Source organism: Penicillium diatomitis (assembly GCF_028827545.1).
Source record: "Penicillium diatomitis strain IBT 30728 chromosome Unknown utg000010l_segment0_segment0, whole genome shotgun sequence".
NCBI lineage: Eukaryota > Fungi > Ascomycota > Eurotiomycetes > Eurotiales > Aspergillaceae > Penicillium > Penicillium diatomitis.
Genome location: NW_026623182.1, coordinates 1,208,209 through 1,231,572, shown reverse-complemented (window position 1 = coordinate 1,231,572; position 23,364 = coordinate 1,208,209). Strand labels below are relative to the sequence as shown.

Here is a 23,364-nt window from a genome sequence, read left to right as displayed (position 1 = left end):
CAACGTAGCCCTCATCGCGTTTGTGTCTAGTACCTGTGCACTATGCACCATTGCACACACAGTGCATACTTCGCCGTATAAAGTCCTGACAGACTACCTGTTATGTTCCGAATGAGAGTAGTCTAAGTTTTGCAGGTGCTATTATTGCTGGTATGGAAAGGACATAGAAGTGCAGATCGTACCCAGAGCAGTCATGGTTGTCTGTTGACAAGGTTGAATAGTAATACTACTCCGATCGGAGATCATCGCCTAGCACCGCAACCATGTGGGGACGGAAGTAGAAGGCGGATACGGAAGGTTGATATCCGTCCGACCCGCCGTCGACTGCTCTGCCTCCGATTTGATTACCGCTAGAGCCGTAGATTATAAAATAGACTTATAGCGTGCGTGTTCATTCCAGAATTACTCCTAGTCTCAAATACCCCTCTCCTTGGCCTATTTAAATACAGTGCCCGGCCTCTACAGTTGTTTTGGACTCCAACTCCACCAACTCTCCGCTTTCTGCCCCTGCTTGCATTTATATTTGCCCCAGAGACGTCCCCCGTCCGAACTCAAATCCGCCCACCTCTCCGTCCATCATCATGACAGCCACTAACGGTGTGAACGGAACCAAGGCGCCAAAGCCTACATTCCCTGCCGAGGCCGCAACAAGGGAATATGCGGCATCGCTCGACAAGGCAGATCCTTTGCGCGCTCTCCGCGATGAATTTATCATTCCTTCTAAAGCTAACCTTGCGACCAAGAAACTAGCGAAGCCTGGTACGTACTCCAATGGATTTGCGAGATGCATGTAGAACGAAGTAAAAAACCAAATGAAATAGACCTCATGCTGACTTGAGATGAAAGGGCTTTCGTCTGATCCAAGCATTTACTTTTGCGGCAACTCGCTTGGTATCCAGCCAAAGGCGATAGCCAAGTACATGGAGGCTCAACTGGACACTTGGGCCTCGATCGGCGTCTGTGGCCACTTCACCAAGCTCGAAGACTCTCCACTTTCAGAGTGGCAGTTGCTCTCAGAGCAGGCCTCAGCATCCATGTGTAAAATTGTGGGCGCTGCACAGGAAGAAGTCGCTGCCATGGGTACCTTGACGACGAACCTGCATCTTCTCCTTGCCAGTTTCTACAAGCCTACTGAGTCGCGCAAGAAGATCTTGATGGACTGGAAGGCATTCCCTAGTGATCATGTGAGTAATGACTACCCGAGCGCTAGCATATTGACGAATGGCCAACTAATGAAGATTGGAAAATAGTACGCTATTGAGTCGCACATTGAATGGCATGGCCTCGACTCAAAAGAGAACATGGTCCTCATTGGACCCGATGAAGGCACATATGAAATCTCCACAGATAAGATTCTTTCGTACATTGACAAGCATGCTAGCGATGCCGCTGTTCTTCTTCTTCCCGGCATCCAGTACTATACTGGCCAATTCTTCGACATCCCTACCATCACCAAATATGCCCAGGACCGTGGCCTCATTGTGGGCTGGGATTTGGCCCACGCGTACGGTAACGTCGAGGTTAAGCTCCATGAGTGGAACGTGGACTTTGCCGCCTGGTGCACGTACAAGTACGGGAATGCAGGACCTGGCGCGATGGCCGGTCTCTTCGTGCATGAGCGCCATGGCAAGGTGGACTACAGCCAAGGCGAGGACTCCCCTCAGTTCCGTCATCGTCTGACTGGCTGGTATGGCGGCGATCGCTCGGTTCGATTCAAGATGGACAACAGTAAGTTTATTCTTTCTCTCTCTTCGCCGTTGCTCGTTTTCCACTCACATGACTTATTCATTTCGCAGAGTTTAAACCCATTCCTGGCGCCAACGGCTATGTGATCTCCAACCCGTCCATCATTGACCTGACCACCCTCTGCGCCGCTCTCTCGGTCTTTGACAAGACTACAATCACTGATCTGCGCCAAAAATCATTCAAGTTGACTGCGTACCTTGAGTTCCTCCTTCTTAAGGATACTACGGATGCAGACCGCCAGTTCTCCATCATCACCCCATCAGACCCCCATGCTCGTGGAGCTCAGCTGAGTGTGCTGCTCAAGCCGGGGCTCTTGCATAATGTGGCGCAGCGTCTGCAGGATGCGGGTATCATCTGTGATAAGCGGGAGCCTGACGTGGTTCGAGTAGCTCCCGTCCCCCTGTACAACACTTTCGAGGAGGTGTTTACATTTGTTGAGATCTTTAAAAGTGCCCTGTCTGAGTAAATAGTTTGATGGGTCTATGTCCAAAGGTGTTGTCATGTGATACGAATACAGATGAATATATCTTTAGCTTATTTCAGTTCGACAGCGTTACCATAATACAAAGTTGCTTTCTCACAAATTGGGCCCAAAATTGCTTATTGTAACCTTGGAAGGCGCGTTGCTTTTTTTCTAGCCCTGCCGATTTTCTTTTTCCTCAAGCGCATCTCAAGAAATATGCCGCTCATACTAAGTACTTGAACAGCTCGGAAGAAAGTAATGGCTGCAAAGCGGGGTGCACCTTCATTCAGAAATTGCCAAAATTCGTCCAGGCATCTCCGCTTCGCAAAAACTCTTGGCCCTGCGAGAAGAAATTGGTTGCTAAAATCGAGAACTCATCGTTTGTCAAGGTCAACTGTTGCGGCGACACAACTGAAGCCGCCGAGTAGTCTGCGAACCCCGCCGCATTGCCCGCAAACGTCCCGGGCGATTGTAAACTCGCCGGTCTCTCTTCACCAATCCGGGTGGGCGCAGGCAGCGGCGACGTCTGCGAGACTTCTGGATTGGCTGTGGATGGGCCAGCATACAGCGAGTCACCGAATAGACGGCGAGCAGATGCAGAATCGCTGTTGGACGAATATTCGAGGATTTCCCAGAACTTTGAGAGGTCGATCAACAGGCTTTGATTCTGAGCGTTGGGGTCGGATTGATAAGTTGACGAGACGGCGTCTTCAAGATGTTGGAGTCTTTGCGCGAGGCGGGCCATGTGTGGCCATTGCTCGCCAAGTTGTTGGACAAATTTGACGCATTTGGTGAAGCGTTCGCGCTTTTGTTCGCGGATGGTTTGGTTGTCGGTGAAGCTGAGCTGCAGCTCAATGGTCGCAACTACTGCTGCACTGTATCCTAGCAGGGGGTCTGAGACGAAGAAGTTTTTCTCTTCAAAGTAGTTGATGAAGTGGATAATCCAGGTAGTGTGGGAGGATATCAGATCGGATGTATGCTGCAGAAAGATTTCGGGGATGGTGCTTCGGAAGGTTCGTAGACTGAGTGATAGGAGAAGCGGATGGTTGAGTAGGCATAGCATGGTATGGTACATGAATTGATTCAGGAACCATGGGCCCCAATAATCACGATGAGCTTGGAGCTCTTCATGGGATCGATCGCCAAGATTCGCTGGCTTGAATCGATGGGTAAGGGGCATCTTAGTCTCTAGATCCATTTGCAAAGCAATAATTTTTGAGTATTCAGAGTGTGGGGACCAAGGGGGCACATTGCTGGGTCGCCCGTGAAGGCGAACATATCGTCCAGTTCGTGCAAAGGCTTCACTCAGCATGATGACATAGGCGAGAATCCCTTGATCTTGAATGTCGCTCCTTCTGGATTCAGCATGCGCCGGGCCGGGGGAGAGGATCCGCGCAGGACGAGAAGGACTTTGCGGATATGCTGGACCTCCCACTTCGGGAATATCGATCGAGAAGTCCCCTCCGTGAAGCCTTTTCAAGAGACATATGCTCCAAAAGCATCGCCGGCGTTCCTCCCGCTTAACGTTGCTCATGGGTGTACGAGGTTCCTGGCCGAGATTCGCACACTGAGCAAGATTCATCGCTAAACTGCTGTGGATACTTGAGCGGTGCGTATTACCATCTGCAGCTGTTAGTCTCGCCTAGAATATCCATAGCCACGAGTGGTGAACATACTGGTAAAATCAACCATGCTCAAAAGGCATAGGCATTGAAGGGTAGAAATCTCAACGGGTCCTTCTGAGACTCGCTTCATGACCAGCGCGCGTGCAACTTCGGCGTAGCCGTTGACCCTTTCGGGCAGATCCGGCGCATTGCGATGCGTACTGGAGAACCTCAGACACAAGGCTAAAATGGCATAGACAATCTCGATATCTCTGGTCTGAAGGCTGCCGATGAAATTGCTCGTGTGAAATATGGGCAAAGGCTGCGATTCACAGTAAAGCAGATACAGCTCTGCTACTTCCACGACATCCTCCCAAGGGGGTAACGTCGTGGATACACTCGAGCCAGACACATTCGAACGATCAAATAATTGACCAGCGTTGGACGTAGCACTCTTCTCTCGTGAGCCGACGCTGATTTCAATAAGTCAGTGCCATATGCGCTGTAGGCTACAGAGGCGAACACAAACCCAAGGTGGTCAATAACCACGCCAAGCTTCCCCTCAAGACTCCTCAGTCGGTCTTCCTGTGTTATTGGTTAGTGGTGGCATTTCAAGTACGATATTGAGAGCTTTGAACATATAATATCATACCAATGCCTGGGCGTTTGATGTTGAGACGCCTGGACTAGCTCTTGATGGCTCCTCGAGCGTTTGAGGTCGCCGTCTTTCCTCCGCATAGACACAAATTTGTCGTAGCCTGGCACATAAAGAGCACACTGGATGTTCTCCAGGGCACTTGGCCTTTTTGCGCCTGCATGCTGTTATTCAAAACTAGTCATCTCCCCGATGAAGCTGTAGGGTCTCACCTGCAAGGTTCACATGCCTGTCGTACTCTCTTGGTCGGCCGTTCGACTGATGAATCTGAATGCTCCATTGTCATATCTCTTGTGCTGGCCTCGGAAGATCTATTGACACAGCATGGCTTCGTACGAGTGAGTCAGGCCAGAAACACAGTGAAAGTGGATGAGATCTAGGACTTGTGGTACTGTTCAGTGTGTTACTATCAACTCTCATCGACCCCGCATGCAGCTCCTCATGGATCATCCTGTATGCCGGGATTCTCGAATGAATGGTATACACCAAAGAGTGGCTATCGATTATGAGCACATGTCTGAATAATTGAAATATATTTTGTCCACGTATGAAAACCCGCCGATATTATTTTAGTTCCCCCTCGGGCGACTGAGCTCATGACTAAGCAAATATCCGGTGACGGTTCTTCCAGGAAGTTGCGTGCAGTGGCAGCCAGCATGGATGGCGCGATGAAAGCCTGCTGCCAACTTGGTGACCAAAGACATGTCTAGGTCAATGGGCCGAAGCAGCAGTACTTCCAAATTCGGTTTACGTGGAAGCAATATGTCCCATACTCGTTCAATGCCTGATGCGACAAGAACAGGGTAGGAAATCGTCCACATACAAGACAGAGGAGCCATGTCCCGGTAGTCCAACCAAGCCTACCTACTTTTAACGTCTGAATATGAGGCTGGTTTGACATTGACCTCATAGAAACATGCAGATCAAGAATGCAGCGCGAGATTGCTAAGCTGCGAAAAGACCGGTACTTTGGATTGGTGCTCGATTCGGTTTATGTACAGCTCCAATCTTCAAATTGCCAGCAAGCCCATCTATCCCACCACCGGAGTAGAAATACATCGCCAGAGTCGAGGCAATCCCCACATGACACCGTATATAGACATCACGAGATACCAGAGAACTGGCACCGCTTATTTGTCACCGAACCAGGTCTTCTTGCCCTGTTGATTGGTTACGTTAGTGAATGTGGTCGGTTACGCCTGCTTGCCAAGGAGCAATTCAAAGCAGGTAGTAGTCTAGTAGTGACTTACGAAGACCATGCGGCACATAGCGTAGGTGGTGGCTGGAATATTTGTCAATTGAAAGGTTCACAGCGTATCCGGACTTGAGTATCTCCACTTACCGGCACCGAGACCGTAGACAGTGACCAAGTAGGGGTACATGATATAACCGCTACGGGAGGTCTGTCCGAGAAGAGCCTTGTTAACCAATTGCCAACACTGAGTCTCCATATTCAATTTTGTGTCGCACTAACCTTCCACCATTGGCGCTTGCCGTCGTGGTTCTGGAAGAGGCGCTGGTAGTAGGGGACACGGTTCTCGCGGAAAACGAATCTGAGCATCAGCAAGTTAGCACCTGAAAATTGCCCATGCGCTTGATCACATTTTGGCGTGTAGCCCCCAAGTCAGTGGCACTGGCGCTTGACGCAACCATTGTCCATGACTCGAATGACTGTGGGCCAAGTTGACCGGCTTGCAAAGACCCAATTCAGAATCCCAATGCAAGAAGAAAGGAATGCAAACGTACCCGGCCATGCGAGGAGCGGTGCGGAACATCTTGGCGGTTGTAGGCGCGAAGCGAGGTTGAAGCGTGGAAAGGTAATGGCAATGGCACGATGGCGTGAGGTTCGGGAGAGCTGCAATTGAAAGTCATGTGACTTCCCTCCTTCTTCCGCCTACGACACTGAAGCCGCAAAGCGGGCGCTGACCGCCCCCGCGTGCGAACTGGCAATAATCAATGATTTTAAGGCACCAGGTAACGTGACCTTTGACCCAGTCAGCAAATCCAAAACGGCAAAGCGCCATCCGCGCGGTATTGGAGACGGAAGAAGCAATACCAACGGAAAATGATATGCTGGCGTAGTCACAGGGCGTCGCACTGCTGATCATTATTTACTCTTCGTTGACGAAAACGATGGTGGAGCGCCACCAGAACGTCGCTAACTCGTGCTCGTCCAATGCGACCGGCTCTTCTTCGACTCCTGAAGAGGCCGTCCGCCGTCTCGGTCCTCGATACTCTTGCAGCAACGCCAACTGGAATTGAGCAATTGCGGTCAACATACACGCAGCTGCGTCATCAGTCGCGATGCGCCCAACAGAATGAACTGGAGGACCACGGAGACACTCTATGCCCTGTGCAGGAAGCACGTTCGTTACAGCAGACTGGTGACGGCCAAAAATTCAATTTCAATGTTTACGAGATCGAGACTGTCGAGTCCGAACCAGTGAGAGACGTCGTGACAGGAAAACGCGCCGACTCAGCATCAAAATCGCCCGTTGACTTTTTACGGATGCAGTCGGACTTTTTGGAATTTGAGTCCGACATCGGTCACTGCAACGATATAGGATCGCGCTTGGTGGATCAGGATGAACACAAGAACAATTTTGAGCTCTGGGAGGAGCTTCTTAAATTCAGGCAGCGACACTACGGCGACAGGGGTACTCAAGATATCTGGGAAGGACTGAGGGCACGCGTTACGGGTGTGCAACTACCAGTCTCAGGCGTACGGGCCGACCTCTTTTGGCTGACATTTACTCGTCTGGGCGTACGACGCGACCTGTTTCTTCAAGACGTGATGGATTACGCGATCGAAATTTACAAGAAGGATGGCTCTTCCTGGCCTCATCTCTATCACAACGTTGTGGGTGGTCTCCTTCATAGAGGGCTTACGAAGCGGGCCTTGCGATGGAACAAGATCTTTCAAACCTCCGGTCTGGCCCGCCCGGATGATGTGCTACAACTACTTCTGCCAGTCATTCAGCCTCACTCGCTGGTGGAAAATGCTCAAAGTTGGTACCGGGTCAAAGTTGACAGACCATCCTTACTGCTCCGCACTTTTCGACTGCTGTGCCGAGCAGCTGTCGGACACAAAATCTACGGGCGAGTTATCGCAACGTTGATCCAGCACGGCTATGGCGAGGGGGCTATATCTATTCATCCATTCTTGATTGCGCGAGGAGATGAACCCAAGACACGCAGCGAGATTCAGCCTCTGTTAGATTATGCTCGAATGTACGGGTTCTGGGACGAAAACAAGAAACTTCAGTCTTATGCGCAGAACCGCTTCGATATTACGTCTACAGCTCCGTCAGAATCCTCGGCCGGGGAGACCAGTGCTAGTGCTTCAGAAAGCAAGCCGTTCAAAGATGACATAGGCGCCAGGTTGCTTGCTACTCGGGCGCTGAATTTTGACGTCGTCCTGGGCGGTATGAAGATGCTCGGTGTGTCTGCCATTGGTTCAAGAAGCTTGCGCGAGTTGGCATTAAGAGCCCATGGAAGTCAAGATGTCTTGGACAAGATCAAGGCCCTTCGGCAGGCAGGGATATCTCTTCGGGACTCTGTGTTCGCTCGCTTGGTGCAAAAGCTTGCATCGCAAAGCCGTGACATCCTCCTCTCCGACTTGCTTCACAGTGACCAACATCCGGATGCGCTGGAGGACAAGGCAGTCCAGGAGTCGCTGCTTGTCTCCTACTACATGGCTCGTGATATGCACCAGTACAACTTGGCGCTAGCCGTTCTCGCGGAGCTGTATCCCCATGATCCTGACTTGTTGGACATCCACTTTCGAAAACACATTGCAGCAGGGGACTGGGGAGCTGCGTCCAAGATCGTTGATGATTTGACATTGCGGAAAAGGTCTTTGAGTGCGGACAGCCTGGACTTCATGGCTGAAAAAGTATTGACACCCCGACGACCCAACCACCGGCCGCACGCCCCGTCTGGGCAACCGCTTGATACGAAGCGTGAGGTCATGTTCGTTTTCCACGTACTGCAGCGCTCGGTACAGCTTTGTGGGTATGTCAACCCGTCTTTCTGGAAAGAATTACTCAAACGGCTCGGCATGGAGAACCATTGGGATGAGCTCCGAGAATGCACGCTGTGGCTCGTCCGTCAATATGGAACCGAGAATAGGAAGCTCGTGACTGCAACGGCAGCGGCCCATTCCATGTCACACGACCATCGCATGCTCAAGCTCATCTTTACTCCTCCCATGCAAGCTGCTCTTGTGGCATGGGGTTTTTTAGTCCCTGTGTCCACCGCGAACGTGTACAATGCGATCTGTTTCCACCCCAAGAGCCAGGAGCCTCTGATTCAATGGGTTCGAGGGATTCTACTGTTACGGGAATTGGAGGAGATCGGTCTGACTCTTCACAAGCGGGTCATTGTCGGTGCCACTCGTCACCGGCTAGCCACCCTCTACGGAAAATTCCAGCTCTCTCACTCTCGAACAAATCGAGTGCTACGGAAGCAGAACCCCTATCGATGGCAGCGCGTAGCGGAAGAATGCCTCCGTGCCTGGGGAGATCCTTCTTTCTTTGGCGGCTTAGAGCGAATTGACCCTGTCAAGCTGATGAATCCTGGACGAACCCCGTCGTCGTTGAAACGTTCCGCTCAGATCATTTGGCCGAGAAAGCGAGCAAGACGACCTGTCGAGTGATGGACGGACATGTTTGCATTTCGAAGTATATACCCCTTTTCGTACTTTAACCCATCACATTTTTTTTTCATATCTTTGCATAGTACAATTATTACACTAAGTTTCTATTTCTCACTTGATGTCGTGGTCTATTCGGTGAAGATTGAACGACAGCGAGGAAAAGGCACGTTGACTTCATCGCCATGACCCTAATAGCCGCGCCAGGCTCCAGTCAGTGTGACTCCGCAAGACCGCGCAAGTTCACAAACCCCCCCCCCCAAAACCGCCAGGACTAAGGTAGTGACACCGTACCGCCTCTATCACCAGACTGGCAGACACACGTACTCAAAAGCATCAGTCGGAGATCGTCTCAGACGAGCGCTCCATTGTCCCAGCTAGAGGTCACCGAGGACAGCACATGCGCAAGCCACCGGGCGGCCATGACACGGAATGGTAGACATATCATCATATGTCCACAACCACGGTAGTAACCTAGAAACAGGTGATTTTGTCGACATGATTGTTAATCTGGGTTGCTTAATGTTTCAGGAGCGTCCATTGTACTGCAGGTTAGTTTGGCTTTGCCACACAAGTCGTCAGCCTCTCGTCGCAACTTCACCTGTGCTGTAGTCGAGGCATTGTCCGAGTCGGTCCGGTCCTTGGCAGTTCTGCTCGGCACCAGAGACGATGAACAACAACATACTACGGATTGGACACTTCAGGTCATTGTGCACGCGCGTGCGACCGTCCACCCTTGTGTTGCGTGGCGCAGTGTCCGGACGGAGATCCACGTCCTAAGAATAGTTGAGAGGGCAACGCGGCCTGGATCCGCTATGGATCGTCACTCCAAACAATTTGAGATCTATGACAGCCCGCTCTCGGCGCTCATGTTCTTTTTGAGTTTCTCAGGCGTCGTCTCAAATTGTTCAGTGGTGCCTCTTTGAAGATTCAGGACCTTGTTCGATCATTCTCTGGACCTATTTTTTGAACTCTTCAGGACCTTTCCCAACGGTCAACATGCATGTGTGGAAGTACTTATCATTATTGTTGTCCGCCGCGGCGGCCAACCCGCTCAGTGTCCGATCGACCGCCTGCAACAACTCTCCCGATCTCTGCGACAAGTCCTACGGTGCCATCACGCATTTGGGGGCTCATGACAGCCCTTTTGTCCGGACTTCAGATAGTGTCCTGGCGGGTAATCAGTATGTCATACTTCCTCCCAGAAGGCCACAAAGGACCCATCTCGCCCTCGAATTGAGGCGAAAGAGAGATCTCGAGCGTCGTTCACTCGCTTCGTTTTATCCAGAAAGTCCGCGATCTAACGCTTTTCACCACATGACGATAGATATTTTGATACTCCGACGCAACTCAGTGCTGGTGTTCGACTCGTCACGGCCCAGGTTCACAAAGATAATAATCAATGGCGACTATGCCATTCATACTGTACCCTGATGGATGCAGGCCGGTTGAGCGACTGGCTTGCTACGATCAAATCCTGGCTGGATGACCATCCTAATGAAGGTTCGTCGAGTTGGAGCTTTCATGTTCATTGAAGAGAAGATGGGAAACTGATAATTTCTTCATCGCGAAATAGTTGTCACGGTCCTTCTTGTCAACTCAGATGGAGCCTCAGCCGCCGAGCTCGGGGCTGAATTCACCACAGCCAACATTACCAACTACGCCTGGCAGCCCGAGTCACTGACAACGCCCCCTGCCTCATGGCCAACCCTGCGAACTATGATCAACTCGGGAAAACGGCTGGTTGTCTTCGCGACGCCATTGACGACAAGCACGTCCTACCCATATCTCATGTCTGAATTTGACTTCATCTGGGAGAACAACTACGACGTGACAACACCGGCCAACTTTTCCTGCGAGCCCAATCGGCCATCCTCACTGGCCGGCTCCCTGTCTACAGCACTATCGAGCAACCGGCTCCCCTTCATGAACCACTTCCTGTACTCTACGGACCTGGCGGCCCTGCAAATCGAATACCCGAATGCCAGCTACGTTTCCACGACAAATGCGCCCTCCGGTGGAAACGGCAATCTCGGCACCGCTGCAACAACCTGCAAGGCTGCCTACCTTGGTCGACAGCCGACTTTCATTCTGGTCGACTTCTTCAATAAGGGTCCTGCATTGGATACGGTGGACAGTCTCAACAACGTGACCAACGCGGTCGGTCGTACAACGGTCTCCTCATCACCTTCCTCTACTTCCTCCAGTGACGCGAGTATGATCGGCAATGTGTTCAAGGGGCTGGTTGAGCTGGCAAACTCGGCCAAGTCTGGAGCGAGTCCAAGTGTGGGAGCGTGGATCTGGGCTGGCGGCAATTGGAACAGTGTCTTGGGTGGTGGCATCTCCTTTTAGATCCGGAGATGCTTCTCCTATTTGATTTGATTTTCTTGGCTCTACTCCACCCCTCATCCGCACAAGAGGCATTCTGCTCTGCGTGATCAGGGACCGTGCCTCTTACGATCGGACTGCGTGTTTTCCAAGCCTCAACCATATGATGATCCTTCGTGAAGAGGGCATTCATTGGCACACACCACGATAGCATTTGTTTTCCTTCCTCGATAGGGAAAGGGGTATTGGGCGCATGTCTTGCGTTTTTGTTTTTTTTTTTCGGGTACTGGGTTTCATTATAGGTACATGTGTCTTACCCCTGAATTATAGGGGCAAGCGGCGCTTAAGGATCAAAAGGGGGAGGAAACCTTGCCAAGGGTTCACTGGGCGATTCGGACATGATGAATGATAACGACATACAAGTAAATTCGAACTGTGGAAGGGCCATTGACAGCGCCACTTGCTATGATTCAATATTATGACTCTTCTGCTTCTAAAAAGTACCCAAAACACTCTGTCACTATTTTCCTGAGAAGTAGAATACCAGTCTTCTACCACTGCACTGCTTGGTTCTCACCTACAGTCCCGTACCTCAGGTTCGATCTAGTTCATCACAAGGCAAAGAATTTACCTGTAGATGCTGTTGACTTCAATCACAAAGGAACTCCAATGGACATTTGACAGCAGATGGCTTCAATTCAGAAACAAGCTCACTGCTTGTCCTGTGCCAGCAATTGCTGTACTTTCTTCACTTTGTCCTCGGCAGTCTGCTCCTTGTCGGTTCTACCGCTCAAGTTCACATGTAGATCGTCAGCTTTCCACGAGACATGTGGTTATTTTTTTTGGAGGTCGATATCGTTGTATTTGGACCGATGACATGAGACAGTGATCTTCACTTACCGCGATCCAACTCGAATATCCGTCTGAATGCGGACAATTCCCCGCTGATGGAGGAGAGTGTGCGCTTGTCCGATGACCTGGTGCACGCGATCCCATGATCCTTCTTTTAAGTGGAGGAGAGTCAGCAATGTCAGCCCAAGAAGAATATGAAAAAGATGGAGAAAAGGTCATCATCAAGTGTATGCTGGCACCAGGCCATGCGCAGAAAATAGAGAGATCGCGGCAGGAAGGGACCAAGTGGTCTAATCAAGTATTGCTGGAAATGGATGCTTCTTCATACCAAGAGTTGTTCCTGCAGAGTGCATCGTATATTTCAGGCCCGATTGCTCGATCAGTCGCTGGACGTCTGCAACTTGCGCGGAGACGGACGCTGATGCTGTTCCGATCTAAACGTTCTGTGAGTACACAAGCGGAATGACACAAAATCGGGTCCATCGCGCGGATAATGGAACCATCAGAACCCAACCAAGATTGGAACACAACTTACCGGAATCAGACAAAAGTCTGCCAGGCAGTGATCTGGCGTGGGAAGCTCTGTGATGGCCATTGGAGGAACAATGAGATAGACCACGAGAGAGGGTTGATAGTTGGTAGATCACCGGTCGATACGGATGGCGGGGGATCCGAACTCACGCCGAGACGCTAAAAATAAGGGCACATCCTCACCCCCACCTTTTGCACGAGCTAAAATCTGCACATCATTTTCGACCAGAGCCCCCCTTGTGGGGATTCGACACGCTCATAATGTTGCTCTGGAGTCAAATGATGATGTGGAGCTTCTGAGCTGCTTATTCTCCTTCATGTTCTTGGGGCCGAATAACCGAGTCCTTCTTTTCCACTACGACATTGTACTCTCCATCTCTGCTTAGTTTGGAGAGCATCACGATTCAGAAGGCTGGGATAGGTCAAGCTGTTCGCGGGAGTCACAAAATCTCGCATCCTGACTGAATTCCTCTTGCGCAAGACTGCATCCTGCATCTGCTCTATATGGCAAGGCTAGGCATACCAGATCTACCGTCGGGGATCAAACTCGTGTACTTGGCAGAAGGCGCTGCCAATGTGGTCTATCGCTTCGACTTGACCGAAGCTTTCATCCCTGGTCCCACCAACAGACCAGATCTCCCGGATACAGATGACACCACAGTCCACGAAGCCCCCGGCCTCTTGCAAGGCAAACTCCTTCGTCTACGGAAAGACACCCCAGCCAACGTCCCCTACAAGGAGATCGAGCAAAACTTTGACACCATCATTCGTCCGCTATTCAAGCTCCATGAACTAGTGAATCAGTCCTTGATCAGACTACCACCGGGTCTCATCCACCACTGCAATGAGCGACTTCGTGCCGCCGAAGAGAGCGGATCAAGAGCTTTCAAACGTCATGGAACGTACCTCAGTCTCACCGAGCCATATGGTTTATTGATCACTGACATGACCACTTACAATGACCCGGGTGCACACCTGGCAGAACTGAAGCCCAAATGGCTCCTTCAATCTCCGTCGGCTCCTGCTGATGCTGACCGATGCCGAACCTGCGCGTTGAAGCAGATGCGTGACGCGGAGGCGAGAAGTCGTGGACAGGAAGAGCAGCGCTCATTCTGTCCTTTGTCGCTAGTGTCTGAAAAGTTTGAGATTGTTTTGCGTGCGACGGAGTATGTGAAGGGGTGCTGGGACAAGACGCGACTTGCAGAGATCTTGTTTCGACATCCAGTGCTTTTGAGGCTGCTTTCTCTCCAAAAGGTCCATCAGAGAGTTGGTTTGGAGGGACCGCCGCCAAAAACGCAGGTGATGTCTCTCGATATGACGCTACGAGATTGTACGGTTTATATCAAGGTTGGTGTAATACGCTCTTCCTGCGCCTAAGTGTCGCAAGAGACAAAGCACGCTGACCACAGAATTCAGATTCCACAAGATGAAGGCTCGCAGGTCGAAGTGCGCCTTGGAGATCTTGATCTGAAATCGAGCGCTGGTGGCAAGGCTCAGTACTGGCGAGATCTGGAGACTGACCTGATTGAGGGAGGATGGTACCACGGTCGTGATGAAGATGCCACTAATGATCATGGGTGCCTGCTGCAGCATTCGAAAGTGCCGGCGGCATTGGCCCTGTTGCCGTAATCTTAATTTTTTATAGAGAGGAGGCTACAGCAGTGCCTCAGTGGGCAGGCCTTCATCCAGTCCGCCACAGCAAGAGACAATTGACATGCAGGTATACTTGTCGATTTCTTTGCAGTGAATTCTCAGTCTGGTACACTCATCATCATATATCATTGCATGCCTCATGTATAGAATGCAGATCAAACCACTGTCAAGAGCACATCAACAAGCCGCCTTGCATCCCTCGACATTAGAATCCAAACACATTCTCATCTTCCTTGTAACCCATCTCTTGCAATGCCGGAAGCACAGCTTTCTGGATCATCGTCGGGGGACCACAGAGCAACGCCACGGTGTCCTTGCCGGGACGAAAGCCGTTATTTTCCAGAATCTCCTTGTTCACATGACCCTTCTCCCCTTTCCAATCCTCGGACGGATGTGAAAGAACATGCGTGATCTGGAATTGATTTGGATGCTCTTTGGCCAGTTGATCCAGCTCCTCTCTCAAAAGAATATCACCTTCAGTTTTGTTGGCATCGATGACCCTCAACACAGTTTGATCTTCCTCCTCGCCTAGCTTCTTGGCGCGCAAGACCCGAGAAATGAGCTGATATCCTGGCGTGATACCTGAACCACCCAGCACCAAAGTCACTTTGTTGAAGTGGCACTCTTGTTGATTGATCTTGAACTTGCCCTGGCCCAGGTATATGATCTCGCCCGTCGGTCCCTTGACTTCAATCTCCTCGCCTGGCTCCAAACAATCAAGAATATTGCTCATTGTCCCGCCAGGTTGAGACTTGTCAGGTGGATACGTTTTGACAACGAGATCAAAGGTGCCATCTTCCTCCTTTTCAAAGATGGGTCTTGTCGGCGTGTACGGTCGTACAACCAGTCGGTCGCTGAAGTGGAATCCCAACTGGAGATGTTGACACGTTCCCAGACCGAGTTTCTTCGTACCGGCAGGGAGTTTGAATGAGTATCGATTGGTGTCTTGCGAGAGGGCGTGCTTCTCAACAAATCTCACAACATTCCAGCGGTGATGATTCAAAATGATATCCGATTTTGTCTCAGCCGAGTTGGCTTTCTCTTTAGCGGCTTCCTCGGCTTGCTTCCTGATGAAACCTTGGGCTTTTTCGGTCACGACGCCAATCACGCATTCTGCACGCAAAGCCACGGTCAATTCAATCTGTTTACCCCAAACCTGGAAGAAATGCCTCATGGCACAAAAAGAAAGCCGGGGGAGGGAAGTGTCATGATCTTACCGCTCAATTTCTGCTCCGCATAATCGTCATGAATACTCTCAAACGCCTCGGTCGTCTCAGCGTGAACTTTACCTGCGTGGCTGAGGATCGTTGCCTTGCCACCAGGGTGCCAGTCCAGCACGCTCGTCGCGTCGTATACCTTGCCGTTGACGATGATCCAGCAATCATCTTCTTTGTTGTGCTTTTCAATCTCTTCCCGAGTGAATTGCTTCTGCGGCGATGCTACCTCGTGTTCGATTTGGTCCATTTGATTCTCTGTTGAGGGCTGCATCCACCCTCCCTTGCCTGTGCCTGGCTCACAAGGGTGACGGAATTGGAGAGTGATTGCGTCTTGGTCTTCGTCTCGGACGATCTCTGGACGAATCGTGTACCAGCAATTGTTCATCATCCTGGTCAATATTTCTGATTAGTGGAGAAACAGCAAGGAGACCTAGAAATTCCGAAACAGCAGGGAAGACAGGCAAGAAGAGAGAGACCTACCCCATTATGTTCCATGACGGCTCCCGAGGCTGGGTGTTCTTAAAAACGTTGAAGCAGCGAACTGTGATGCTTTCTGCTCGAACAAGATGGGAGAGGCCAACATCGACGTGCCAATGAAGCCATGTCCAGAACTTCCTACCATGACGAACAGGATAGTCGGGGAACTGCAAAAGAAGTTGACGGTCCGATTAGCACGGTTTGTCACCGTTTTCGTGGCGAATGAGCCTACTCACCTCACGTACGCAGTACAGCCACGTCTTTCCGTTGTCCAAGCTCACTTCCACTCGTTGAACCTCATGACCGCCGCCATCATAGGCGATACCGGAGATGCGATATGCCTGCTTTGATTTGACATCCGCAAGAGAGATCCGCTCTCCTTGCTCGGGCTTGACAATGATCGAATTAAGATTCTGCTCATTGCAGGCCGTACTTGGATGGTGGAACATGGTCTTTGCAAATTCCGAGTCCTTCTCTCGAATGAAGCTGGGCACGACGCGGTTATCCCAAATGTGGTAGTAGCTGTCGTTTTCCTTCTCCGAGACCCAGATTCGACGAAGCCATTTGACACAGCGCCCACCGACAAATCCAGGAATCATCAAGCGCACGGGGTAGCCGTGGTCCGGGGGAAGTCGAGCATCATTCATCTCGTAGGCGAGCATCACGTCATTCTCGGGGTCCATGGCATATGCGAGGGGAATTGACGTTGCGTATTTGCCCTCACTCAACTCATCGGCCCCTTCAAAATGAACCCATCGACGGGTTGCATCTTTTCGAGTGCTCTCATCGTCGATGCCCGCTGCGAGCAGCAAATCACGTAGAAGCGCTCCCTTCCAGAAGGCACAACTAATCGCGCCAGCTCCCCAGCTGAACCCCTTCGATCTTCTGATCATATTGAGCTCTTTTCGGCGATTTCCGTCGCATGCAAGAGCGACCGCGATGTTGATTGCTTGGAAGTTATTTTGCAAATCATCCATTGACAGGATCAGTTTACCATCGGCAACATCGATCTGGTGCGTTTCCCATGAAAGATGCGGCACCGGTCCGTGGTTGCGCACGTAATGCAGTTGATTAGGAGTGATCAAGCCGGCTTTGAACAATGCAGTCAATTCGGGCTCACCATTCAACGGATGCTTGCCGGTCAGCCGAATCAAATGAGGAGATCGTGGAATCCAATTGTCCGGGGTGAATTGATCGGCCTCATCGATGGAAAGGTCCTGGGCGTCGGCTAGTTTGACGGGAGACTTGACGCTTCCATCGTTTTGCTTGATAGTCTGCATCAATTCGCTTTCTGATTGCAAAAGACGGAGAAGGGCTATCTCCTGTGGAGAGTATTTGTCCTCGAGACTTTCGTGTGACTTGTTGCCCGGCGTATCGTCGGAGTTTACGGCATGAGCGTCATGGTGCGTTTCGTTCTCGCCACGATCTCTGCGCCATTCGTGTTCCTTTTTCGGATCCTGGCTTTGACCGGTTTCCTTGGGATTGCCGTTCTCTTTTGCTTTGTCCGGTTCCTCTGCTTCTTTTTTCTTCTTCTCTTCCTCTTCTTGCTGTCGCTTCTTCACGTTGACGGGCCAGTCTTGTTTGTACTTGATAAAGTCTTCTGTGGTTTGCAGAACGTAGCGCCATCCCCGCGGATGATTCTCTGGAAATCTCAAATGATAGTCCTGTAGATACGCATCAGATACGGCCACGTTCCCCATTCAATCCCAGCTTAAGCTGATAGATTTCTATCTCCAACTCCAGGCAAATCATTCACTTACCTCCTGCTTTGCCAGGAATTCGCGCACAGTAACCAACTCATGATCATGAATCTCTCGTCCGAGTTGCTCCGACTCTTTCTTCGCCCAGGCCAGGAACTCGCGGTGCTCTTCTTCATCCCAGCTATCATCTCCCGCGTGGGTGTACCCAAATTGTCGGTCGTGTTGATCTCGGAGCCCAATTCGATTGTGGTTGGCGTTTGCCCAGTCTGGCTCCTTTTGGATCTCATCCTGGGTAGAGCCGCCATGAGTTCGATTGGGGGTGGTGTAGTGTGTTTTTGTGGCCATTGCTGCGTGGTAGTTGGGCTCCTTGGGACTCTTGAGAATTGAATTGATTCAGTCTCTCTCTCTCTCTCTCCGGCCCTGATCGAAGGAGGTAAATTGCTTGATTGCTCACGACGAGCAAGGGAGAAAATGAAAAGCCTGCTGGAAGAACACCCGAAATTTGTTACCTGGACAGAGTCCTTGAGAAATTAGTCGTAGTGAAAGGAGACCAGACCCAACTCCCTTTCAATATCTCCGTCAACTGGACTTTGAGCTGATCAGGATGACGCCCGGAACTTCCACAGTTCATACGCTTTATTTCTCTACTCTTAAGCTCACCAAAGTCTATTAACAATTTCACAGGCATCCAGGCCAAAGCCATCAGGTGGCTGCACTGGATGGAGCTGTCGTGGGGATGGCAGGCTCCAGTGGCTCGGTTCTCGCCAGATCGGGCTCTGTTCAGGTTCATCTTACTGAGGTACTGAGGTGGAACGTGGTTCCAACAATTGGACCTTGTGATCCTATGTTCTGATTGCTCTCCGCAATGACACGTCGATTCTCTATCACGTCCAAGTGTGAAAGTACTAGTATAGCAACAGAGCGGTAAGATACGGTAGGTAGTCTCAGGTCTGTAACTTTGACTCGTGTAGGTTCTTCCGCAAACTACCCTCTGTCGAAGTCTAAACAGCTGCTAATATGCCTCTGATCTGTTTTTTCCCCTTGTACACTGACTGAGCATCACCTTTATTTTTGACGATCAAGGTATGTAGAACCCAGCTTCCACATTCTCCGTCCGTCAAAGTTTCCCTCGACTTGACACACACAAGATCCGGATGCTTCTCCCGAGTCAGTAGTGAGACATCCGCACACCGCATATCAAGGTAAATGGCCCTAGCATCAATCATCATGGCCTACCATCAGACCCCAATCGCCCAGGACGTAAGCTAGTGCCCAATTCGAACTCCCGGCATCCTAAGTGCCGCAAACGCAGACGAGCATTCAGGAGAGTTCCGTGCGGGGTGAAAAACACAGGATCGCGATTCGCGACAAGTGTGGGTAACTGGGTATAGTTGTTGAACGTGCGCTAAAAGACCAAAGTTCCACCATCCTGATGGACCCTGGTTTTTTTTTGGCTTTTGGCGCCTGGCAGCCGGGGGTCCCACCGTCGCGTGTGGAGCCGGTGCGGTTCAATCAAGGAGGAGCTGCTCATCATCTCCGCGGAGCGGAGTTGGTACTGTAGTTCCGCAGGGCTTGAGTGTTCGAGGGTTGATGGACTGGAGGTAGGTAGGTACTACCATTGACCAACACAGGTAAAGTAAGCTTTTGAAAACAAGTTCGGGGTCACAGCTCACCATGTTTGGATAAGGAGTCCTTGGGTAGGCTAGGAAACCGGCTACTGTGACTTAGTAGTGCATATGCTCAACCAACCTTATTGCAAATGAAAGAAAAGTGACGTCAACGTGATTCAGAACGAGGTTCATGAGGTTGTGCTCGGCGAAACAAGGCCATGTGCTGGATGCAGTCAAGTATGACACGAGTGCCAGAATTGTCGAATCACCGCCAGTGTTCGTGGGGAGAGTAACTGTCACGACCTAGTGGAAGACTGGAATCAATCATTGGTGATGCACGGGGGGCTTCTTACACAGGGAGCATGACATGACCATTTGGCTCGTCCAGACATCATCCTAGTAATACTGCTGCACTCTGGATCAAATAACATCAACAGTGAAGCAGTCAGCTCGCCATGCCGCCAAACGCCGGTGAAGTGCGGGACTCCATTGAGAACATTTGGGGCGACCGTACCCCTTACAAACATGAATGGCCGACTCGTTGTGATGCCAGCACCACTGAAACCCCGGACAAATGGGTGCAAAGTGCATGTGTCTTGTGCAGGTAAGAGTCACTCGCCGTCTAGAGAGTGTCTTTCGGATCATTGACCAGAAAACAGCAACGGTTGTGGGCTAGATATTGGAGTTAAAGATGGCCGAGTCATTGGCGTACGGGGACGGGTTAGTGACCGAGTCAACAAGGGCCGACTTGGGCCTAAGGGATTGAATGGGTAAGCTCTCCAGACGAGATTCACATCTTGTAGACAATGGGAAATTGTTGCTCACACCCATTGTCCAAAAAAAAAAAGATGGTCTTCAATCCATCATCCAGATCGCCTAAAAACTCCCTTGATCCGTCGCGAGAATGGCCAACTCGAACCTGCATCCTGGGGCGAAGCCATGTCTTTGATTGCGGAAAAGGCTAAAGCAACTATTGACAAGCTGACTCGCCATGGCATCGGTTTCTACACGTCGGGTCAGCTGTTTCTGGAAGAGTACTATGTTTTGGCCATGATCGGTAAGGCTGGCTTGAACACTTTGCACATGTAAGTCGAAGGCATTTCTTCCCGCAAACCGAGAGACCTGGCATCAACAAAAGACTCACAATAGCTTTTAGGGATGGTAACACAAGGCTTTGCACCGCAACAGCTGCTGCGAGTATGAGAGAGTCATTCGGCAGTGATGGCCAGCCTGGGTCTTACACAGACATCGACTACACCGACTGTCTCTTTCTCGTAGGCCATAATGTAGCAGCCACGCAGACTGTACTGTGGGCGCGCATGCTTGATCGATTGGAGGGCCCCAATCCACCAAAGCTCATTGTCGTGGACCCTCGAGAATCAGAAACGGCAAAACGCGCCACCATCCATCTGAGACCCAAGACTTCAACGAACCTCGCCCTGCTGAATGGTCTCCAGCATCTCCTTTTCAAGAACAACTGGGTCAACATAGAATACGCTACCAAGTATACTGTGGGGGTCAACGAGCTTCGAGAGGTTGTTAAAGGGTACACGCCCGATGTCGTGGAGAAAATCACAGGCGTGCCGGCTCAGCAATTGGAGGCCGCTGCTGAGATACTCGGCAAGACCCCTTCGCTCCTATCAACTGCTCTGCAGGGCGTCTATCAATCGAGCCAGGCGACCCCGAGTGCCTGTCAGATCAACAACATCAATCTTTTGCTTGGCCACATCGGCAAGCCGGGCAGCGGCATCTTGCAAATGAACGGCCAGCCAACGGCCCAAAATAATCGCGAAACAGGATGTGACGGTGAATATCCAGGGTTCCGGAATTTTCAGAACAAACGTCACATGCAAGAGATCGCGGATGCATGGAATATTGACCTGGTCAAGATGCCTCACTGGAACCAGCCCACGCATATCGAGAACATGTTGAAGTTCATCGCCGACGGCTCCATCGGCATGTTCTGGATCTCGGGCACTAACCCCATGGTCAGCCTCCCGAATCTGGCTCGAGTGCGCAAGCTATTCACCAAACCTGAATTGTTCGTGGTCTGTCAAGACATCTTTCCGACCGAAACCACAGCAATTGCCGACGTAGTTTTGCCTGCGGCGCAGTGGGGAGAAAAGACCGGCTGCTTCACCAACGTGGACCGCACCATGCATTTGTCGCACAAGGCCGTTGAACCTCCCGGGGAAGCGCGCGCAGATCTGGATATTTTCCTGGATTTTTCTCGGCGCATGGAGTTCAAAGACAAGCATGGCGGCCCCCTCATTCCGTACAAGACCCCCGAGGAAGTTTTCAACGCGTGGAAGAAGATGTCATATGACCGTCCATGTGACTGCAGTGCCCTAACTTACGACAAGTTGACCGGCGGCTCCGGGATTCAGTGGCCCTGCACCGACAAATATCCCAACGGGAAAGAACGCCTGTTTGACGACGGTAAATTCTTCACCGACATCGACTACTGCGAGGACTTTGGACACGATCTGGAAACGGGAGCGCCTTTGACCAGAAGCCAGTATGAATCGTTGAATCCGGCCGGCCGGGCAATCTTGAAGGCTTGTCATTATCGCCCTCCACTGGAGACAATCAACGATGATTTCCCGCTACGGCTGTCGACTGGACGAAATGTTTTCCATTTCCACACTCGGTCCAAAACCGGTCGATCCAAACGACTTCATCAGGCGTATCCCGAACCGAAGATTACGGTCTCTCCTGCAGATGCGGAAAACTTACAGCTTACAGATGGAGAAATGGTAGTCGTTCGTTCGAGAAGAGGCGCAATCGAGCTGCCAGTCGCTATCGGAGAGATTCATACAGGCGACGTTTTCATTCCATTCCATTTCGGAACCCTCAACGCGGATGACGAGCGATCTCGTGCCGCCAATGAACTGACTCTTGGTACGCTACACTCATTGCAGTTAGAACATAACCATCATTTGCAAAGAATATTTAAAACTAACACCCCAGTAGATGAATGGGACCCTGTCTCGAAGCAACCGCGCTTCAAGACGGGTGCCGTCCGGATTGAGAAGTGTGTCCAAAAAGAGACTGGGGACGAGGTCCAGGCAAAGGAGATGATCAGCCAAGCGGCCAAGCAAGCAGCAAAAAAGGCCAAGCAGGAAGCATCTCAACAAGCCGGTGAGCGCGTCAGAAGGCTTGAAGTTTGGCTGGGAGCCACTCATGAGGGGCTCGAGACTCTGCTGGATATCTACAAAAACCTTCTACCACGGCTGGTCAACGACTCCGAGGTCCACTCTGGAGTGCGGGAGCTGACCACCATCACGACGGAGATGCTGAAAAATATCCGGCCTCTGATCGAAAGGTATGACGAGAGTCGGCGATTCGGCCGGGATCTATGCCACAAGCTACGGGAGGCCATGTTTCCGAAATCGGGAGACCGCCAAGATCCATGTGAAGCTCTCTCTGTGTTACAATCTCTGCAACTCTTTGTCTCGTATGTTGAAGGGCACCTTGTGGCTCTCACCCCGACGAGTCAGGCCCTGTGGGATGATGAGTTCATCAAGGCGGTGGATTTCTGCACCGAGCAGCTTGAGCGCCAGAAAGCGTGGATCAAGCAGCAAGTGAAGGTCAGAGGCCCCCAAACTCTGTTGGTGCCGATAGCATTGCCTTATGAGCTACAGACGGGGAATACTGGATTAGAGGGAAGCCTTCGGGGGTCTCAGTCTGCATAAACGTACAGTAACTCAGATTCATATTTGTGATTCATTGCAATTTGTATCTACGCTATCAACACAAAGATTGTATAGTTTCGGACATGCATTCCATGGCTCAATTTAAAATCATACCAATTTCCATAAACATGGTTTACTCCATTATTGAATATCTCGAAAGCGCTCTGACCAGTAGATCA

At 51.0% G+C, this 23,364-nt stretch overlaps 9 protein-coding genes across 9 annotated transcripts; 5 read left to right on the top strand and 4 right to left on the bottom strand.

The window, feature by feature from the left end:
* Window positions 1-581: 581 nt before the first annotated feature.
* On the top strand, window positions 582-2,212 carry N7539_007445 (Kynureninase 2; the record flags this gene model as incomplete). The annotated part of the gene is made up of 4 exons (XM_056937046.1): window positions 582-759; window positions 847-1,184; window positions 1,251-1,728; window positions 1,797-2,212. The coding sequence occupies 4 exons, from the start codon at window positions 582-584 to the stop codon at window positions 2,210-2,212; spliced, it is 1,410 nt and encodes a 469-aa protein (XP_056787845.1).
* A 283-nt stretch (window positions 2,213-2,495) lies between these two features.
* N7539_007444 (uncharacterized protein) lies at window positions 2,496-4,748 on the bottom strand (the record flags this gene model as incomplete). Its single annotated transcript, XM_056937045.1, has 5 exons — window positions 2,496-3,832; window positions 3,886-4,286; window positions 4,343-4,398; window positions 4,466-4,625; window positions 4,681-4,748. 5 exons carry the CDS (start codon window positions 4,746-4,748, stop codon window positions 2,496-2,498), a joined length of 2,022 nt encoding a protein of 673 aa, XP_056787844.1.
* Window positions 4,749-5,598: 850 nt separating this feature from the next.
* On the bottom strand, window positions 5,599-6,243 carry N7539_007443 (cytochrome c oxidase subunit 7; the record flags this gene model as incomplete). Its single annotated transcript, XM_056937044.1, has 5 exons — window positions 5,599-5,628; window positions 5,719-5,750; window positions 5,811-5,871; window positions 5,943-6,021; window positions 6,215-6,243. The coding sequence occupies 5 exons, from the start codon at window positions 6,241-6,243 to the stop codon at window positions 5,599-5,601; spliced, it is 231 nt and encodes a 76-aa protein (XP_056787843.1).
* A 401-nt stretch (window positions 6,244-6,644) lies between these two features.
* On the top strand, window positions 6,645-9,125 carry N7539_007442 (uncharacterized protein; the record flags this gene model as incomplete). Its single annotated transcript, XM_056937043.1, has 1 exon — window positions 6,645-9,125. One exon carries the CDS (start codon window positions 6,645-6,647, stop codon window positions 9,123-9,125), a length of 2,481 nt encoding a protein of 826 aa, XP_056787842.1.
* Window positions 9,126-10,121: 996 nt separating this feature from the next.
* Window positions 10,122-11,474, top strand: N7539_007441 (uncharacterized protein; the record flags this gene model as incomplete). Its single annotated transcript, XM_056937042.1, has 3 exons — window positions 10,122-10,306; window positions 10,450-10,625; window positions 10,699-11,474. 3 exons carry the CDS (start codon window positions 10,122-10,124, stop codon window positions 11,472-11,474), a joined length of 1,137 nt encoding a protein of 378 aa, XP_056787841.1.
* A 686-nt stretch (window positions 11,475-12,160) lies between these two features.
* On the bottom strand, window positions 12,161-12,897 carry N7539_007440 (thiamine-binding protein; the record flags this gene model as incomplete). The annotated part of the gene is made up of 4 exons (XM_056937041.1): window positions 12,161-12,233; window positions 12,351-12,453; window positions 12,631-12,736; window positions 12,838-12,897. The coding sequence occupies 4 exons, from the start codon at window positions 12,895-12,897 to the stop codon at window positions 12,161-12,163; spliced, it is 342 nt and encodes a 113-aa protein (XP_056787840.1).
* A 440-nt stretch (window positions 12,898-13,337) lies between these two features.
* On the top strand, window positions 13,338-14,462 carry N7539_007439 (inositol-pentakisphosphate 2-kinase; the record flags this gene model as incomplete). Its single annotated transcript, XM_056937040.1, has 2 exons — window positions 13,338-14,180; window positions 14,250-14,462. 2 exons carry the CDS (start codon window positions 13,338-13,340, stop codon window positions 14,460-14,462), a joined length of 1,056 nt encoding a protein of 351 aa, XP_056787839.1.
* Window positions 14,463-14,691: 229 nt separating this feature from the next.
* On the bottom strand, window positions 14,692-18,225 carry N7539_007438 (putative nitrate reductase; the record flags this gene model as incomplete). Its single annotated transcript, XM_056937039.1, has 5 exons — window positions 14,692-15,599; window positions 15,704-16,092; window positions 16,184-16,347; window positions 16,417-17,844; window positions 17,941-18,225. 5 exons carry the CDS (start codon window positions 18,223-18,225, stop codon window positions 14,692-14,694), a joined length of 3,174 nt encoding a protein of 1,057 aa, XP_056787838.1.
* Window positions 18,226-19,945: 1,720 nt separating this feature from the next.
* Window positions 19,946-23,185, top strand: N7539_007437 (molybdopterin oxidoreductase family protein; the record flags this gene model as incomplete). Its single annotated transcript, XM_056937038.1, has 5 exons — window positions 19,946-20,094; window positions 20,150-20,260; window positions 20,339-20,575; window positions 20,647-22,391; window positions 22,464-23,185. 5 exons carry the CDS (start codon window positions 19,946-19,948, stop codon window positions 23,183-23,185), a joined length of 2,964 nt encoding a protein of 987 aa, XP_056787837.1.
* Window positions 23,186-23,364: the final 179 nt, after the last annotated feature.